A 21,378-nucleotide genomic window follows, 5' to 3' on the forward strand; every position below is an offset into this window, starting at 1 on the left:
CTTTGTATATATTCGCAATACATTACATTTGTCTATGTTAAGGGTCAGTTGCCACTCCCTGCACCAAGTGCCTATCCGCAGCAGGTCTTCCTGCATTTCGCTGCTTCAACTTCTCTGTATACTACAGCATCATCCGCGAAAAGTCGCATGGAACTTCCGACACTATCTACTAGATCATTTATATATATAGCGAAAAAATGGTCCCATAACACTCCCCTGTGGCACGCCAGAGGTTACATTGACGTCTGCAGTGTCTCTCAATTGAGAACAACATGCTGTGTTCTGTTTGCTAAAAACTCTTCTATCCAGCCACACAGCTGGTCTGATGTTCCGTAGGCTCTTACTTTGTTTATAAGGCGACAGTGCGGAACTGTACCGAACGCCTTCCGGAAGTCAAGGAAAATAGCATCTACCTGGGAGCCTGTATCAAATATTTTCTGGGTGTCATGAACAAATAAAGCGAGTTGGGTCTCACACGATCGCTGTTTCCGGAATCCATGTTGATTTCTACAGAGCAGATTCTGTGTTTCCAGAAACGACATGATACGCGAGCAAAAAACATGTTCTAAAATCCTACAACAGATCGACGTCAGAGGTATAGGTCTATAGTTTTGCGCATCTGCTCCACGACCCTTCTTGAAGACTGGGACTACCTGTGCTCTTTTCCATCATTTGGAACCTTACGTTCCTCTAGAGACTTGAGCGCAGATTTGGTACCAATTCCCTCCTGCGATCTACCAAGGCCTTAGTGCTTCCATGCCATGGCACGTGGCCTCTGTTGTCCTTGCTAAGGGTGGGCTTACCATCTATTAAGTAGGCGGTCATAATGTCAGATGCGTTTTTCACTACGTCTTGCCAGATAAACGCTGTGATCAGTCACATGCATTCCAATTTTTTAGTGATTTCTAAACAATTGGAATTACGCAGTGTTGGGTAGCTGCTGATGTTGAATTGTAGATTTTTTTATGGTGGAGTCTGTCTTGACACTCGCTCTTATTTGTCGAGTGTATCAAAACACATAGGATAATTTTGTTTTTGTTCCCACGGGGCTTGACAATTTACATCTACATACATACTCCGCAATCCACCATACGGTGCGTGGAGGGGGTACCTCATACCAGAACTAGCATCTTCTCTCCCTGTTCCACTCCCAATCACAACGACGGAATATTGACTGCCTATATGCCTCTGTACGAGCCCTAATCTCTCTTATCTTATCTTTGTGGTCTTTCCGTGAAATATAAGTTGGTGGCAGTAAAATTGTACTGCAATCAGACTCAAATACTGGTACTCTAAATTTCACGAAAAGAACGCCTCCTTTCCTCCAGAGACTCCCACCCGAGTTCCTGAAGTATATCCGTAACACCCGCGTGATGATCAAACCTACAAGTAACAAATCTAGCAGCCCGCCTCTGAATTGCTTCTATGTCCTTCCTCAATGCTACCTGATGGGGATCCCAAACGCTCGAGCAGGATTCAAGAATAGGTCGTATTAGTGTTTTATAAGCGGTCTCCGTTACAGATGAACCACATCTTCCCAAAAGTTTACCAAGGAACCGAAGACGACTATCCGCCTTCCCCACAACTGCCTTTACAGCTTGTCCCCCTTCATGTCACTCTGCTATGTTACGCCCAAATATTTTACACGCATCACAAATCCTGTCCAATTAAATAAGTTTGATTTAGCGGTAAGTTCGATTACTCGATGCTGGATTGAGCGAGAGTCGCCTCCCTCTGCCTACAGGGGACTACGTGCTGCTGTGGCGGCGCGGCACGGCCGTGCTGACGGCGGCCACGCTGATGGTGACACGCGACCCGCGCTTCCGTCTGGTGGACGGCTACAACCTGCAGATCAGCGACGTGCGGCCGCAGGACGCCGGCGACTACGGCTGCCAGATCAGCGAGAACGCCGACCGCACCCAGATCCACACCGTCGAGATTCTCGGTCAGTACCCACACACACTACTCCGTCTTCACTCCTCAGGTCTGCAACGGCAGTGGTGCGTTGCTTGGCGAGTACTTCGCCGCTGACAACGGGAACCATGCAACCATCGTGTCACCGCTTTTATGCATCTTTCGCGCGATTGGAGCACATGTCACTGAGGTGACAAAAGTCATGGGATATCTCCTAATAATCGTATCGAGACGCCTTTTGCCCAGCATAGTACAAGAACTCGACGTGACATGGAGTCTTTGGAAGTTCCCTGCAAAAATATTGAGCCATGTTGCTTCTATAGCTGCCCATAATTCCCAAAGCGTTGCCAGGTTTTTGGGCATAAATGACCTCTCAAATGTGTCCCGAGTCATTCATTCGAAATGTCCAGAATGTTCTTCAAACCAATCGCGAAGAACCGTGCCGCGATGACATGGCTCATTGTCATCCATAAAAAATCCATCGTTATTTGGGAACTGAACTACATCAATGGCTGCAAATGGTCTCCAAGTAGACGAAAATAACCATTTCCGGTACGCTAGTGCTAATAATCATATAACTGGCGATTTTTTCATATTTTACTTGCGATGAAAAGTTCTTTTGGTCATCCTACAATCGTATTTGTTACATTACTTTTTAATAGTTTGACAGCACTAATTAAAATTTTTTAACGAAGGATTCTATGTTTCAGCCAATGGCCTTGCCGCAGTGGTAACACCGGTTCCCGTCAGATCACCGAAATTAAGCGCTGTCGGGCTGGGCTAGCGCTTGAATGGGTGACCATGTGGTCTGCCGAGCGCTGTTGGCAAGCGGGGTGCACTCAGCCCTTGTGAGGCAAACTAAGGAGCTACGTGACTGAGAAGCAGCGGCTCCGCTCTCAGAAACTGACATACGGCCGGGAGAGCGGTGTGCTGACCACATGCCACTCCATATCCGCATCCAGTGACGCCTGTGGTACCTTTGGGCCTTCATGGCCTTTTCGGGAGCAGTATTATATCTTTCGGAGTTTACCTGACGATCGCTTTCTGATGTAACCTTAATTCCATGATCTGTGGATAGCAAATTAATTTGCCAAAGCCAGTCAAGAAGTTAATTTACTAAATATCTGTGCAGCTGACGACTGATTATCTCTGTTCTTAAAATACCATTTACAGTCAATGATCTATTCAGTAGGACCAGAGGACTCAGTCCATTCCATGTAAACACAGAATACACCATATGCATCCACCAACAGCTTGGACAGTGCTTTGTTGACAACTTGGGTTCATGGCTTCGTGGAGTCTGCTCACTGTCGAACACTACCATCAGCTCTTAACAACTGAAATCGGGACTCATCCGAACAGGCCACAGTTTTCCAGTCGTCCAGGGTACGACACAAATGGTCAAGAGCGCAAGAGAGACACTGCGGGCGGTTTGCAATGGCACTAGCGTCGGTCATCAGCAGCCTTAGCTCGTTAACGCCAAAATTCTAAAAAAAATGGTTCCAGCACTATGGGACTTAACATCTGAGGTCATCAGTCCCCTAGAAATTAGAACTACTGAAACCTAACGAACCTAAGGACATCACACACAATCATGGACGAGGCAAGATTCGAACCTGCGACCGTAGCAGCAGCACGGTTCCGGACGGAAGCGCCTAGATGCGTTTGGCCACAGCGGCCAGCGCCAAATTTCTCCGCACTGTTCTAGCGGATACGTTCGTGTGTGTAGCACAGTGAATTCTGTGGTTCTTTCACATAGTGCTGCTAATCTGATAACACTGACAACTCTACGCAAACACTGCTGCTCTCGGTCGTTAAGTGAAGGCCGTAGGGCACTTCGTTGTCCGTGATGAGAGGTAATTCCGGAAATTCGGTTTTCTCGGCACATTTTTGACACTGTGCAACTCGGAATATTGACTCTATAACGAATTCGGAAATGGAACGTCCCATGCGTGTAACTCCAACTACCGTTCCGCGTTCAAAGTCCGTTAATTCCCGCTGTGAGGTCCTAATCTTGTCGGAAACCTTTCCATGTAAATCACCTGAATGCAAATGGCAGCTCCGCCAATGCACTGCAATATTGGACCTTGTGTACGCTATACTACCGCAGCTGTATACCATGTGTATCTCGCTGTTCCATGGCTTTTGTCACCTCAGTGTAGGTAAAAAATACTGGTCTAGTAGCGTGCACTTCACGAGCGTTTTCGAAACGTCGAGGTGAAGTATTCCATTTCACGAATCGACTTCTTCTCAAATGAAAAGACTTACAATAAATAGAATAAATGATGATCTCGAGATGTACTCGCGTTTTTTTTTCATTAACATTAAGTCGTGTCACCTTTAACAACGCTTCAGTCACTCATTTGGCGTCTTTGATCATTCACAGTTTCGCACAGGTGTTGCAGGTTCTTTTAGCGTCATAACCAACAAACAACAGGTCTGTTGTTATTCTTTACATAACCATCATGAGATCAATGGACTGAACCACTAAAGAACAGTGTTGTCACCTTCATCCTAGGTAAAGAAAAGAAAATGCAGCGTCATGTCGTAAACATATGCAGCTCCGTCATCTGCAGAAGCGTGTGTCAAGATTCTCACCGCAACAACAGACCACGCCATGTGCTACTGCCAAAGAAGACGCCCCTTCGGCTGAGGCTCCTGCTTTTGTTGGTAGCTAGTAACGTCATTGCGTTGACATCAGACAAAGCCAGTGTCACAATTGCGGCATTTCGTATGACTCACATTCATCATCTTGTAAATTTAAGATAAGTCGATTGGAAATAACACAGATACTTCAGTGCATCCGAATGACACTCGGAATTTCTCAAAAACTGTTGGTTCTGGTCATATCAAAATTGTTTATAATGCAGATACAATCTTGTGGAATATTAGACGGCGTCATATTTTTTTACACGACCGACGTTTCCATCCCTCAGCTGATTCCTTCTTCAAGATCTTGTTGGTGTCCATGGTCGACCGAGAGCTATGAAAAAGTAGCGTCCCGTAGTCTTATAAAGAGGGAGATTTCCCGCGCTAATGCTGAAGAAGTGGGGTTATGGACTCTTTTGGTGGCCCATCGCCGTTGGATAGTAAGTGAAGTTTCCGGTGCTAATGATTGAGGAGGGAGTTACTGGCAAAATATTTGTGAATATCATTGGTGGGACATCGCCATTGGATAGAAAGGGATTTTTCCTGCACTTCTGCTGGAAAAGAGTTACTGGTTAGAATTCTTCCCGCTGGTAATAGTGGACAAGGCAGAGCAAGAGAGGGAAAATATTTATCAAGAATATTATTGTCCGCAGAGGCGGCTTCATGTCCGTTGTTTGTATTGCTTGCACACACCGCGGCCGGGTATTCAGTTCCTTGAAGACGGGGAGCCAGGAAGCCGGAATATTATAGCATTCCTCTCCAGTGATGTTGATTCATTCTTAGAAATTTCAATTGCTTCTCTGAGTTTTTTGCATAAATGTTGGTTTTCTTAGCTAGCACTCTTTATTGCAATCAATGTTTTGACTGAACCGAATAGAAAAAAATAGAAAGGGGAAAAACATGTAAACAAAAATCTCTAGCCAAAAGTCAAAATAAAACTTTAACAGAATGTTCATAATGCTATACATGAAAGAATCTCGTTTCCTCAGCGATAAATAGATGTGGTCCAGGTTAAATTTGAGACTTCTTAATATGTCTTCATCAGTGCTTCAATTAATTAACAGTAATTACATTACCTTTTAACTGAAACTAGTTGTTAGGATCGAGGTATTAGGATCTCCTGCTTCCACTGAAATACATAAACTGCTTCAAAAGGATTATCTAAAACAGTGTCAAAATTGAGATGACACCTATTTTATCGGGCTTTGCAGAAACGGTAGCCATCTGCTACAGAACCTGTTACGCGACTGTGAGTGAGAATTGGGTTTGACTTCCAGTATATGTTCTTAGGGCCGGGGCTAATTTATAAGAAGGACAGAAACATACGAAAATTTTAATCACACGAAGCAATGTGATGAGGTAAATATAAGTAAAAGTATCAATATGAAATGGGGCGGATGACTTCAAGCAATTTTGTGTACTGCCTGAATGTGTCTGTTACGTTGCACAAGGAGAGAGGAGAAAAAGAGAGACAGAGAGAGAGAGAGAGAGAGAGAGAGAGAGAGAGAGAGAGAGAGAGAGAAACTTTTCACCTGAAGCAATCGGTTTATAATAAATCTGTTCGTGGCAATCGGTTTCGGAGAATTATGTAACGATCTGCCCACACCGAGTCAAAGTCCAATACAGTCGAAATAGAACAAGACCGTTCCACCATAAATCCAGGAGTCAACAGCCAAGTTGTCGTAGCAATGAGCGAACTCTTCCAAAACAGCGGTCCGGCAGAGTCACGTACTCCTAAACCATTACCCCTCAGTGGAACTAGAATTAGCTAGCTAGTACCCTCCCTCCCCCCCTCCTAGGGCGGTATCCCATCCAAGTTCTAGCACAGCCCGACAGCGCTTAACTTTGCTGATTTGACGGGAACCGCTGTTGCCGCTACGACAAGACCGCTAATGAAACACCTGCAGTAACAAAATATCATTTATCTTTCATCTTTCAAAGAAAGTTCGTTCCCGTTCTAAAGTTTACATGGGAGCTCAAGTTAATGATGGAAAGGTGTGGGGAGGGGGGGGGGGGGGGTTGTAGCTAATCTCTAAGTGCAGTTAGGGGTTAAGGGTTCAGAATGGTTGGAAATCATCGGTGTAGTGGGTGGACTATGTGAGGAACCTCTAACCTTCGCTGCATTGATGCTAATAACTGAGAAAAAGTAATTATTAATAACATATAATAAACTGTGATTATAGAAGTGATCTTTTGAAACTAATTTGGTTTCGTGAGTGAAATTAGTTTTTACTCCTCAGAAAATTTCATTTTATCCCTCAGCTGGTAATTACCCCCAGGCTGGGGAAACACTATCCTAGACGACACAAAGTCGGGTGTACCGGCCGATACCAGCCCTTAAAGACTAGAACCCCCCTCCCCCCCCCCTCCCCGCCTTCCCCTATCCTGTAGCGCACCGCAGTGCCTTGCGAGCACCGCCTAGCGCTGACCGCGGCGTACGTCGGCGAACGTGCGGTCTTCATATCGATATCAGAGCCATTAGTAATACTAGACGAGGTTCAGAATTTAGGAAGCTGCCGGCTGTCGAGCAGTGACGTAAGCACAACCGGTGAAGGTTTCAGACTAGTACTTCACACTTCCCGTCAACGTACCAGGTTGAAGATACCCGTTTGGTAAAATTACATGTCCTACTGTGTGAAGAATTTCTCCCCTAACTGCCTGCTGCGCTTCCTGCCGTAAGGCAGGAAAAGTCGACACTTCATGACCTCTTTTAAGGGACTGACGGAGCAATAACTGCATGGGAATAGATCAGGACTATAGGGCAGGTGCTCGAATTTCTCCTACTCGAGTTGGCGTAACTTACGCGTCAGGACATTTGCAAAATGGGGACGTGTGTTATCATAAGGCATCAGAACACCTTATAAAACCACATTCGTCATATTTGGACACACTTGGTAATAACTTTGCCATATTTCACTTTTCCGCGTTCACCGCACTCACGTCAGAAGTGACGAATGCTCCACTAATCCCTTGCTTACATGTCAACGCATATATACTCGTATCGGAGTCGCATTGGGTTACATTTACGTTGCAGCATCGCCTCAAATGGAACTTTTTGATGGTCCTTTAAATATCAAAAACCTGTTCGATGACGATGCGGGAGTCTGTCTCGAAAATTGTTCTACGCCAGCACGATTAACGACGGTGTACATCCAAAGAAATTAACACAGAAGTGAAATTCGAGCCCATTTCAGTCTCTAATTAGAAAGACAAGTGAGAAATGACACGACTTGTAATTAAAGCAATAACGTCAGTTCTATTCTGATACTCCCGTAATGCCGACTGGTCTGTTGCGTAACTGGGCAGTGGTGGTCGCTGCAGGCAACTACTCTTTCATCAAGTATTAGAGGCGCATTCAGCATAAGAAACGCTTGAGGACAAAGGCTCTGTTCCATCCCCTGCAGAAAATAGCCTACACCGTCGGTTGTATCAAGTCAAATGACTCAAGAGGAGACCTAACTGTAATTAACTACGCGATACCATTATTCGTAGTATTCAAAGCCTTCGAGTTGCGACAGATATTTACGATTTGTGCTCTCAGAATTAACTTTCCCTTTTTTTAAATTTTACTTTTATTTGGTCTCTTATTAGTCATAGCGAAATAATATACTTAGAGTTCACAAGAGACACATAATGTGACGCTTGGTACACCCGCCCGTGAGGTTAAAATCACTACTCATCCGTGGAATGTTTTCTACTCCAATCTGGAATAAAAAACATTTGACTGTACCTGGATCACTATTTGTATTCGAGGCTATGTCGCAGCTTGTGTCATCCGTTGAACGCTGGAGAGGGATTAGTGGTCTGGTAAGTCCGTGCCATGGTGATTGGTAACGCGTCAATCAGGGCACCAGGAGGGGCGGAAGGGGGGGGGGGGGGAGGCTGATAGCAGGGGCAGCTGCCTCTCTGGTAAGACGTCATTTAGTTAACAAATGTGGAAGAGGACCTGTAACAGCAGGGCCCAGACTTAAATTACCCAAGATACCTTACAAATTACCGCTACAGTGACCTGAAAATATCGTTAAAGTGGCGTAAAAAGATACGCAATATATGCACAGTCAGTTATAAAATAAACTAGAGCGATTAAAAACTTTGGAGGCAACAATGATTTTATCTGGGAACTCATCCATTTGGTCCATGTTTGCATAGAAAAACAGTAATATCAGAAATTGAGTCCACCTTGATCCAAAATATTTTGTTATTCGTTTATTTCTTTATTATTCCAAACTAGTTTCGGCGACAAATATCCCGTGATCTCCTCGGGAGGAATAAGTAGGGGGAAGCAATATATTCGATAACTCATCCAGAAACGCACCCTCTCGAAACCTGGACAGCAAGATACACCGCGATGCAGAGCGCCTCTCTTGCAGAGTCTGCCACTTGAGTTTGCTAAATATCTCCGTAACGCTATCACGGTTCCCAAATAACCCTGTGACGAAACGCTCCGCTCTTCTTTGGATCTTCTCTATCTCCTCCGTCAACCCGATCTGGTATGGATCCCACACTGATGAGCAATATTCAAGTATAGGTCGAACGAGTGTTTTGTAAGCCACCTCCTTTGTTGATGGACTACATTTTCTAAGGACTCTCCCAATGAATCTCAACCTGGTACCCGCCTTACCAACAATTAATTTTATATGATCATTCGTTCCGTAAGCATACTCCCAGATATTTTACAGAAGTAACTGCTACCACTGTTTGTTCCGCTGTCATATAATCATACAATAAAGGTTCCTTCTTTCTATGTATTCAAAAATGGTTCAAATGGCTCTGACCACTATGAGACTCAACTGTTGTGGTCATCAGTCCCCTAGAACTTAGAACTATTTAAACCTAACTAACCTAAGGACATCACACACACCCATGCCCGAGGCAGGATTCGAACCTGCGACCATAGCAGTCACACAGTTCCAGACTGCGCGCCTAGAACCGCGAGACCACCGCGGCCGGCTTCTATACATTCGCAATACATTACATTTGTCTATGTTAAGGGTCAGTTGCCACTCCCTGCACCAAGTGCCTATCTGCTGCAGATCTTCCTGCATTTCGCTACAATATTTAATGCTGCAACTTCTCTGTATACTACAGCATCACCCGCGAAAAGCCGCATGGAACTTCCGACACTATCTACTAGGTCATTTATATATACTGTGAAAAGCAATGGTCCCATAACACTCTCCTGTGGCACGCCAGAGGTTACTTTAACGTCTGTAGACGTCTCTCCATTGATAACAACATGCTGTGTTCTGTTTGCTAAAAGCTCTTCAACCGAGCCACACAACTGGTCTGATGTTCCGTAGGCTCTTACTTTGTTTATCAGGTGACAGTGCGGAACTGTATCGAACGCCTTCCGAAGTCAATGAAAATAGCATCTACCTGGGAGCCAGTATCTAATATTTTCTGGGTCTCATGAACAAATAAAGCGAGTTGGTTCTCACACGATGGATGTTTCTGGAATCCATGTTCACTCCTACAGAGTAGATTCTGGGTTTCCAAAAACGTCATGATACGCGAGCAAAAAAATAGCTCAAATGGCTCTGAGCAGTGTGGGACTTAACATCTTAGGTCATCAGTCCCCTAGAACTTAGAACTACTTAAACCTAATTAACCTAAGGACGCCACACACATCCATGCCCGAGGCAGGATTCGAACCTGCGACCGTAGCAGCCCCACGGTTCCGGACTGAAGCGCCTAGAACCGCACGGCCACCGCGGCCGGCTGATACGCGAGCAAAAAACAAGTTCTAATATTCTACAACAGATCGACGTCAGAGATATAGGTCTATAGTTTTGCGCATCTGCACGACGACCCTTCTTGAAGACTGGGACTACCTGTGCTCTTTTCCAATCATTTGGAACCTTCCGTACCTCTAGAGACTTGCGGAACACGGCTGTTAGAAGGGGGGGCAAGTTCTTTCGCGTACTTTGTGTAGAATCGAATTGGTATCCCGTCAGGTCCAGTGTACTTTCCTCTGTTGAGTGATTCCAGTTGCTTTTCTATTCCTTGGACACTTATTTAGATGCCAGCCAGTGTAATGTACCACCTTCTACAGCAACGCAATGCAACCGTTCTCGCGAGGAATGCCACGAAGCGATTGGCTAAGAAACCTCATTCTATTTAAATGAGATACTAGTCGCATTTATCGCTTTCAAACCTTCACAGTGTATGCTGTGGCTACAATCATAAATCGACAGCGTATTTTAGGTGTCTCATGTGCCGTCTCTAACTGGGCAGAACTCACCGGCTTTCACAGGCACGGGTGGCGAAGGGAGTGATCTGCAAGCTCTATTTGCATTCACCTGCTGTTGCCAAGTAGCGTCGTCTCCGCTTTCTGACACTGCGGCACGTAACAGCAAACAGCCGCTGCTGCAAGTGTCGAGCAGGGACGAAAAAGCAGCTGTGAGGACCGCGGCGGGAATCAGTGACAGCGCAACGCGCAGTGCACTGCCCCATTTCTCGGAGACCTCCCTGCTGTCAGGAGAAAAAAAAAAAAAGAACGAAAAAGCGAGACCGGGGGAAAAAAGGGAAAGAGAAGAGGGAAGTGGGGCTGAGTTTCTTTGTGCCGCTGTGTCGCCCAGTTCCTCTGTGCTTCGGACTCCCAGTCCGGCTGGTGCGGGCGGACTCGTCAAGCTGGCGAGTTACGCAATTGTGCCCCTGCGCTGCGCCGTAACTTTGATCTCCCGGTGCGGCCGCGAGTTTATAACTCGGAATACGGCGCTGTAAAAGAGCAATAAAACATAATGAGTTGACGATGGAGCCTGCCGTGGTAGGGTGGGCGCGCTCGTCAGAGGTGACGTCGCTTGACCTAATGGACGCAAACACTCAGGAGGAAGCACTCGAGTCCTACCCATATGCCCTTCCTTTACGACTTCACTGCCACGGACCTGACTTGCCACTTGTGTCTTTACAGCTGGCCGATTGCACTTCTCCTAAGGCTCAAATTTTATGTATTCACTTAATAATATTCTATTTCAGCTTGGAGTCAGTATTCTTCTTGTACTTTCGTAGTCGTCTCTGGCTGTGGGGCGTGGGCGGAAGATTCTTTAATGGCGACATTGATACTCAATAAGAAAAAGAAAAATGTGAAGAATTCATAATCATAACCCCCATACCACGCGCAATGTAAGTTTTTTTGGGAGTGCTGAGCAGGAAAATATACACGAAAGTAGAAGCATTATAGATGAAGACCAGAGTTTTGGAAGATGAAGAAGATCGGGAGAAATCATAGTGCCGAGTGGTTATAATCGAAGTGCAGACACTCGCAATGATCCAGTGTGGGCTGTAATTATAGTATGACAGCGAAACCTGATATATATTCTAATATGTTAATGCGTGAGCAATCTACACTGGAAAAAAAATTAAAAAAAGCTGCAGTTTTGGCCAACAAGTTCAAATCGGATATTGTGAATACAAGTAGGTTGAATAGAAATATATCCATGTGTAATGGCTAGGAACGGGACGTCGTCAGAAAAGTGAGTACGACAGAATGTTGACTTTTTAATAACTGCCGCGTACACAGTTTTTTCAGTGTTAGCACCAGAGACATCGAGAAAAGAAAAACAATGCAGGACATGTTAAAGAGAAAAGATAACTCGTTAGAGCACTGTCTAAGAAGGGGCAATTCTTACTGACGGATATTCTAGAAGGTGAAGGTGATAGGAGAAAGAAAAAGATATGTAGAAAGGTAGCATTTGATGGATAAGATGAAAGTGCAGAATAGATATACAATTAGAAAAGGAATAGAAGAAGACAGAGAATGATGATGAGTTAATTTACTTAAAGACAAGCCTAATGGGCAAACGCTAAAACAAAAATGAAAAGTACTCTTCTTACTGTTGATCTCTGTTTGTAGCGCATCGCTTTGTCAGTTAAAACGCTAACTTCACTGTTGCGTAGGCGTGTCCATCACATCTGGCTGGAAGAATGAATGATCATTTTACACAAACAGACGGTACATACGCATTACAGCTCCTTAATATATGCCGACGAAAGAAATGTCGCGCTAGATAAGTATGGGACCGCTCTATCAAATGAGGTTAACTAACATACGCGTTGTGTAGTACACTGAGGTGACGAAAGTCATGGGATACAACCTAATTTCGTGTGGGACCTCCTTTTGCGCTGCGTAGTGGAGCAACTCGACGTGACATGGACGCAACAAGTCGTTGGAAGACCCGTGCAGAATTGCTGAGCCATGCTGCATCTATAGGCGCCCACAATTTCGAAAATGTCAGTGCACTATGTTGTGCATGAATTGACCTCTTGATGATGTTCCATAAATGTCTGATGGAATATCGGTCGAGCTGGGTGCCTGTATCATTTTCTAGAATTGTCCAGAATGTTCTTCAAACCATTCCCAGTCAATGATCGAATCAGTTGAACAAGAGGACCCAGTCCACTTCATATAAAAGCACCCCACACTATTTGGAACCGCTAACAGCTTTCAACCGGCCTTGTTGACAAGTTGGGTCCACTTCTTTCCCCAATGATTTTTACTGACTAGTCTCTTAAACTTCAGCCTACTCTTAATCGTTTTCAAATTGTGATCTCAGTTTATATCTACTCCAGGGTACGTTTTACGATCCATAATCTGACTTCAGAATTTCTGCCTGACCATTATGTAATTTAAGTGAAATCCTCCTGTGTCTTCCACCCTTTCCCATGTATAATCTACCTCCTCCTCTCGTGGTCCTTCAACAGAGTAATCGCTATAACCATCTGGAAGTTACTGAAGAACGCAATTAGTTTTTCTTCTCTCTCGTTCCTAATGCGAAGCCTATATTCTCACGTAACCCTTTCTTTTACTCATTCCCCTACAACCGCGTTCCAATCCCCCATATCTATTAGATTTTTATCTCCGTTTACGTACTGAATTACCCATTCGATATCCTTATATACTTCCTCTGTCTCTTCATCTTCGGCTTGCAACGTCGACATGTAAACCTAAGCTTTTATGTTCAGTGTTGGTTTGTTGTCGATTCTGACGAGAACAACCCCTTCACTAAACTGTTCGCAGCAACTCACTTTGTACTACCTTTCTACTCATAACGAATCTGCTCCCATTACACCATCTCCTGCTGCTGTTGATATTGCTCTGTTCTCGTTTGATAAGAAATCATTGTCTTCTTTCCATTTCACTTTTCTGATGCCATACGTATCTAGACGAGACTTACTATTTCCCTTTTCGGATTTTCTAGCCTCCCGACCAGTTTCAGACTTCTGTCATTTCACTCCCCGACTCGTAGAAATATCATAGTGTCAAAAATTATTTAAGTACTCGGCCCAAGATCGAAGTCGAACGACAGTACAGAAAATAAACGAAAAATGACAGTTGCCGTTCTTGGGATTATTAAAAAGAATGCTTGGCGAATTTAGACCCCGGTTCAAAGAAAATCACAAAACTTGTATAGAGATATTATGTGTCTGTATACTACAGAAGATTGGTGCGTAGTCAAAGACGGTAGTGTTATAGGCCCTCTTCTGTTCCTTATCTATATAAACGATTTATAAGACAACCTCAGCAGCCGTCTTAGGTTGTTTGCAGATGATGCTCTCGTTTGTCGTCTAGTAAAGTCATCAGAAGATCAAAACAAATTGCAAAACGATTTAGTAGAGACGTCTGAATAGTGCGAAAATTGGCAGTAGACCTTAAACAACGAAAATTGTGGGGTCATCCACATGTGTGCTAAAAGAAATCCGTTAAACTTAGATTACGCGATAAATCAGTCAAATATAAAGACCGTAAATTCAACGAATTACAATTACGAACAACTTAAATTGTAAGTAAAAACGTTGTGAGGAAGTCTAACCAAAGACTGCGTTTTATTGACAGGACACTTACAAAATGTAACAGATTTACTAAGGAGACTTCCTACACTACGTTTGTCCGTCCTCTTTGAGAATACTGATGCACGGTGTGGGATCCTTAACAGATAGTATTGACGGAGTACATCGAAAAAGTTCAAAGAAGGGCGTCACGTTTTGTAACATCGTGAAATAGGGGAGATAATGTCGCGGGCGTAATACAGGACTTGGGGTGGACATCATTAAAACCTAGGCGTTTCTGGTTGCGACGTGATCTTCTACCGAAATTTCAATCACCAACTTTCTCCTCCGAAGGTGAAGCTATTTTGTTGATACCGACCTTCATGGGGAGAAACGATCGTCATAATAAAAGATACAGGTGTTCATTTTTTCCGCTCGCTGCTCAAGAGAATTACTGTGACGATGGTTCGCTGAATCCTCTGCCAGGCACTTAGTTGTGATTTGTAGAGTATCCATGCAGGTGTAGATGTAGGTGACATGAAAGACGCCGGCCGGTGTGTCCTAGTGGTTCTAGGCGCTAGAGTCTGGAACCGCGCGACCGCTACGGTCGCAGGTTCGAATTCCTGCCTCGGGTACAGATGTGTGTGATGTCCTTAGTTAGTTAGGTTTAAGTAGTTCTAAGTCCTAGGGGACTGATGACCTCAGACGTTAAGTCCCATAGTGCTCAGAGCCATTTGAACCATTTGTCATGAAAGATGAACATGGAGGTGAGGTCATACTGCGATTCCCCTTTCTGTTTCTGCCATTAGGTGGGAGATAGGGCGGAAGCTTTAGAATAGCCATCGTCTCTTGCAGTCTTAGACGGCTCATTGCTTTACTAAATTCACAGCAATACTCAAGTCTGTAGGGCTTGCCCCGATTCTGCATAATTCGAGTAGCCAGTCGTGACCTTAGCACTGTTAGGAAAACTAAGTTACGTACATGTATTCTAGTACGTGTTACTTGATGGTTACAAGCGTGTCAGACCGCACATGCAATGATTTGTGTTTTTCTGTTCAGCAAGTTGATGACCTTGTCTCCGAAATTTATCGCTTATTTCACCTCTGGCAATGATTTTTGCATATGAGATACTCCAACTTCCGCTGTGGTTCGTTGTCCACCGCCAACTAATCAATAAGTCCTCCTCCTACCTAGTATAACTTACTGGGAAAATAGAACGCTGTTACTGTTTCTTACCCAGTGAGCTATCCAGGTACGGCGTAGGCCTGTACTCACAATTACAACTGTCCCAACAACTCTCTCCTACCTCCCAAACAGCCCACAAACTCTCATGCATACCGCAGTGGCCTGCTGGAATAAAGAAGACTTGGAATTTTTTTTGTTTTTGCACGTCTCGGAGGAGGATCTATCACCGTACATCGGAATGAGGCAAGAAATTGGCTTTCATGTTTCAGAAGTCATAAACGTATTTTAGTACTTCAAGCATTCTGCTGTAGCTCTGAAAACATAACCATTTCTCAGATATCAATAGTTTGAATTTCTTATAGGTTGTGAGCTAAATTCATTAAACAATAATTTACTTCCTTAGCTTTTTATTATTTCTAGGCGTTCATAGGTGTTCTTTCTCTCTCATGACAGCCTCTTTTGTTTCTAGACAAAGCGTATTAGTCAAACAAATACCTACATCGCTGGAAATTTTGGAAAACACCCGCGCTGTCAAATTAAGGTCCTCCCTGAAACGGAACTTAAATTATGCATCAGGAACGGTAAACAACCTCTTTCCACCGATCACTGTTTATGGTGCGCAATGTATAAGTCATGCCGTTTACTCGTGCAAAACATAGACTGCACACTCCACTTACGTACTCCGCCCTGCAAATTGTTGATACAGTGTGCAGGTCTACCGATAACAGTCATTTACGAAATGCGATTACTCTCTCCAGCGGTCGCGCGCAGCAAAACCAAGAGAGCGATAACATTCATGTTATTTCCAGATATTAATCGTAAACACATTCAATAGAGCTGTAGAATCCATAGGCAGTCCATGCAGCAACCGTCCCCCCCCCCCCATTCTCACCGTTTTTATCGTGTCTCACGCCATTACTCAGCGAAAGGAACTATGTTTATCAAACAAGACTAAACAAATTCTGAGTCTACGCTACATAAACACGTATGTAATACTCATTATTGAGTCTGAGCAGCACTCGTATAGCAGAGTCTGAGCAGCATATTTCAGACTAGTAGTAAACGTGAATTAAACAAGAATTTTACGTATGGCCAAACTAACAGTAATTCTGTTATTCAAGCCTTCGCTCTGCTCGTTGACACTCTTTGTTCTTCCTATGCTGTGTTGTCTGATCAAAAGCAACCGGATACTCATATTTAATGCGCGAAGGACTACTAGATGTCATAAGAAGAGGTCCCTCGAGTATGAAATGAGTTGTCAGTAGAGAGGCAATAACATCAGAATGAGTCGCTAAGGAGAGCGCAACGACTTCCAACGTATTTTCAACAGAGTTAGTTCTGAATTAACTGGCTACATCCATTAGACGGCCTATGGAACGTTGTTCGAGATTAGGGCGAATACCAAGTGAGATGATGAGTGAATGCAAATCTGAACTGAAGAGAGAGGCGTCCTAAGCTCGTCCACGCTGTTATCCACAGTCACTTTGCTATGGTGTCGTATTGGTTAGCGCATCTTCTTAGTGAGAAAGAGACCCGGGTTCGAGTCCTGGCCTTGGTGCATATTTTCAGTCGTCGCTTCAGTCTGCATATAGATGTTTGAGACTAGAAGAGGTGTCTGGGGCGATACACACTGACGAAAAAAAGTCGTTACATTAAGAAGAAGTTATGCAACATAAACTAAAGTTGATAGGTATATTTCCACATTTGAGAGATAGTCTATGTAAGTTACGCCCCAGCCCCATAAGAGTGGCACTAGTATAGGGTGACCAAATTATTTTCGGTGAAAACCGGGATACATTCACCCGGGTGCCAATGGGCACCTCATTCCACCTGTACCCAGGTTTCTTAATTTTAAATATTAATGTTTTGTTGATACATTATGTTAACTCGATTATTAAAACTAATAAGAGGATACAAAAGATTGATATAATCTAGATTATGTGTATAATTAATGGCATTTAATAAACGTACACAGTAATAAAGAAATGTATTACGATTTTACAAAATTTTACAGCCATTAAACTTTTAATCAGTTAATATTAACATGAGTTTTAATATTACTGAGCACTTGTAGATGGAATTAACTGTCCTTGGAGAAAAGGGTATTTTTCACTGCCTCCAGCATTCTTGATCTTGTCTTTGTTCTTTGAGACACAGTGATAAAACTCGCCACAATCCATTTTGTAGTGGTACAGGATCTGCAGGGTTGCTTCAAGAGAGTCCAACTCCATTCTGTTTCTTTCAACAGTCCACTGGATATTCATGAACGAAAATATTCTTTCCACATTGGTACCATGGGCTGGGATTGCAAATAAATACCTTGCAGTGATGACCAACTGAGAGTAATGCTGAAGACAGTCACAGCTATTAAAAAAACTCACCAACTTCTCATGACGTTCCAGTGGTATTTTTTTTCCATCATTCCACTTGTGAAGACTTTTTTCAACAGATTTGTCAGTATGCCGAACTGATCAAAGACAATGGAATCATCGACTTCAATCTCTTTACTCTTCATATAAGAAACTGTCTCTTCAACACTTTCCCATTTTGGCACTCTCCTCAGTAACATCCAATCAAACACCGGCGATGAGGGTAAATATGGGGCGCTGCACTTGCTGAGATATTCTACACAAGTGTCATAAAACTTCTTCTCTAAAACTCCTTTCCGCTGCTTCTGATACTTCTTCTCTTTTAAGGACAGATTTTATATTAAAAGAAATGAACTGCTGTTCTCTCCTCTAAGTAACAGTTTCCAGAGTATTTTTCAAAACATCATTTACCTCTATTACACTTTTAGGTAAAAATCTTTTAACGGTTCAAACAGGCGGATTACTCTTTCAGCTACTGGAAACAGTGATAACCAGCGAGTTTTCGAGTGACACATTACATTCATATATTCAATTCCCATATAATCATATGACTCCTTAAGCGTCTCTGTTCTAACAGCATATATGTAAAAGTGTGAGTTTCAACATTACAGCTGAAACTGTCAGCAGATGTCTCCACACTATTGTGTAAAACATGTGCACGGCACTCTATGCCTTCAATGTTTTCTTGCAATGTTGCCTTTAATTTGGTAAATACGTGGCATTTGCCTTGTCGTTTTAAACCACCAAAGTTTGTGTTGGTGTTGTCTCCACAAAATGCCACACATTTATTTTTCTCAAGATCAAACATTTCGATAGTATTCATACAAAATCTTGAAATTTCGTCGCATGTTTCATTAGGTAGGGAACTCACCCTCAAAAGTTTGGTCTGAATTCCCTGATTAATACCGAAAAACTGAACAACAAACGGAAATATTTTAGTGGCCTTATGATTGCTGGCATCAGTGGATATCCCGTAGAAAGAAGACACTTTAGTTCTTGCTGAACTAAGCTTTTTTGCAATGGAAGAATCCTCAAACATAATGCTGTTAAGCTTATTGGTACAACCACTACATCCAAAAGTTTGGTGATGTTTTACCGTGTGGTAGGCTAGTGTAAGTTCGGCTGCTCGAACTTTCGTCTCTTCACTTGACTGATGTTTCACAAAATAATTTTGTAGAGTTTTACTGCAGCTCGGTGCACTGTATGTGTTAATGTGTTTCTTTAACCTGATGTGATCAACTATGTCGGAACGTCCACCATGACTTATACTAATAAAACAGTTACATACGGAACACTCTGCTTCATAATCAAAACGACCTTTCTTAATGAAATTCCATTCATCGGAATAACAGTCACTGAACTGGCAGGCACGTTTCGGCATTGCGTTTCACAGTACCGCAGCAATAATACCACTAATATTAGAAAAAAACTATTGCAGTTTGTCTGACAAAACGTCAACTACTACACTGGTCTGACAATGAGTATGTGAGTAAGTGGCACGACAATCGGACGGTTTCATAGCTCTGTTACAATAAGACAACTTACTACTTGTTGGCCAAAGTACCGCTCAAAGTAAATTATTGCCTGAGTGTGATACTGTGATTACTAGTATGGGACAATGGAGGTTTTAGACAAGCTAAAATATATTAATTTCTTTTGTTGTATTTCCTATAATATAGAGAAATTCCAAAAATTTGCTAAAGTTTCACGAAATGTATTTAAAAACTGTATTCCGGGACTTTTGGGCGTCCCAAAACAAATTTTCGGGACACCGGAACACAGGGATGAAAACCGGGACAATCCCTGTTTTCCGGGACGTTTGGTCACCCTACGCTAGTAGCGCCACTATGAGAATGGAAATCAGGTTTGCTTTAAATACACGCCTTAACGGTCGTGAGTGTTAGTTACCTTTGAGACTGGACTGGTGAGTTGCTGTAAGTTAAGAATGCCTTAAAGGCAACAAAGACATCATTATCAACACCTCACTGAGTTTGAACGAGTTAATGTAACAGGGCACCGAGAAGCTGGATGTTCCTTCTGCTATACTGCAGAAAAACTTGGCAGGAATGTAGCTACTGTACATGGCTACTGGTTACGGGAATGTACAATCGCAAGAAAACAGAGCTCCGGTCGGCCACGTGGCACTACCTAGTCGGGTACGACGTATCGCTCTGGCGCATCGTCCTGCAAATGCAGCAGCAGTTTGAGCAGCTGTTGGCACCCCCAGTGACAAAACGAACTGATACAGGTCGGTGCCTTCCAGGACGTCTCCGAGCCAGACGCCCTTTAGCGTGCTTTACACTAACCCCAAACCACCAACATTTGCGACTTTAGTAGTGTCAAGTGACTGCTCATTGGAAGGCAGAGTGGAGCTATGGTGTGTTTTCTGATTGAAGCTGGTTCTGCTTCGTTGCCAGCGATGGCCGTGCGTTTGTTGGGCCTGTTGAGGCCTGTACCCAAGGGGATAGACGCAATGTCCCTAAACATTTTTGGTCTGCGGTGCAATTTAGTACGACAGCAGAACTCCTATTGTTATCCCAAGCGCCCTAACAACAAAAGTGTACGTCAATCTGGTAATTCGACCTGTTGCACTGCCATTCATGAACAGCATTCCAGGGGATGTTTTCCAACAAAATAACGTTCACCCAAATACCGCTGTGGGGACCCAACATGCTCCATAGGGTGTCGACATGTTGCTCTGACTCCTCAGCCAATACATCTGTTCCCAGTCGAGCACATTTGGGAAATCATCTGACGATAAACAGCATTAAATCTTACTGTATTGACCGACCAAGTGCATCAAGCACGGAACTCCATCCCACAAACTGATAATCAGCACGTTTAAAACACTCGTATGGTGAGCGTACCCAAGCCTGCACGATCGACAGTAAAGATATCGGCATTGCCGCCGGCGTGGCAAAAGAAGCGTAGGCCTTGTTCAGTGTCACGTAATATTCGTTCGCACACCGGGTCATTGACGACTTTGACGTACACCTTACTGTTTGAAATGGATAAATAGGTTCCCAAAATGTCGGAAGCTGGGACCTTAGCTACGCCATGCAGCAAAAGTTCCACTTCCAAAGCCTTTATTAGGGTGTAATCATTGCAGAAAGTGAATCGTGCCGTGGATTTTCGAGAAAGGTTGGCCGTCATTCTAGCACACGTGAGCGACACGTTCACTGACGGCCGCTGAAAGTAACAACAGCGAGTGTGTGCGCTTCGCAGGCGGAAATAACAGCAATTCCGCACTGCACGGCTGCCAAAGCCGGACTGTACTTCGGCCACTGAGGCGGGTACATAAAGTTTGGTTGTAAATCTGAAGTGTTACACCACTGTAGGTGTTACATCCTCGTAGGCTGTGGTCAACGGTAAAACGCATCAGTCATTGTTGGGATATGAAATGGAGTTTTCTCATAGGCTCAGTCGTGGGTAAAGCATGTGGCGGACTTAAGTTTGTTGGTAGTAATGCAATCGGTCTACGAACGAGAATGCTTAC

At 43.7% G+C, this 21,378-nt stretch overlaps 1 protein-coding gene and 1 pseudogene across 4 annotated transcripts in view; both read left to right on the forward strand.

Moving 5' to 3' along the window:
- Window positions 1-21,378, forward strand: part of LOC126272310 (lachesin) — an 853,630-nt gene that overhangs the window by 538,197 nt on the left and 294,055 nt on the right. For all 4 annotated transcript variants that reach the window (XM_049975090.1, XM_049975087.1, XM_049975088.1 and 1 more), the window contains exon 3: window positions 1,745-1,945. In XM_049975090.1, the coding sequence (XP_049831047.1) occupies window positions 1,745-1,945 (201 nt within the window). The remainder of the gene's footprint in view (window positions 1-1,744; window positions 1,946-21,378) is intronic.
- LOC126274560 (5S ribosomal RNA) lies at window positions 2,624-2,741 on the forward strand (annotated as a pseudogene).

Source organism: Schistocerca gregaria, chromosome 5, assembly GCF_023897955.1.
Source record: "Schistocerca gregaria isolate iqSchGreg1 chromosome 5, iqSchGreg1.2, whole genome shotgun sequence".
NCBI classification, from domain to species: Eukaryota; Metazoa; Arthropoda; class Insecta; order Orthoptera; family Acrididae; genus Schistocerca; species Schistocerca gregaria.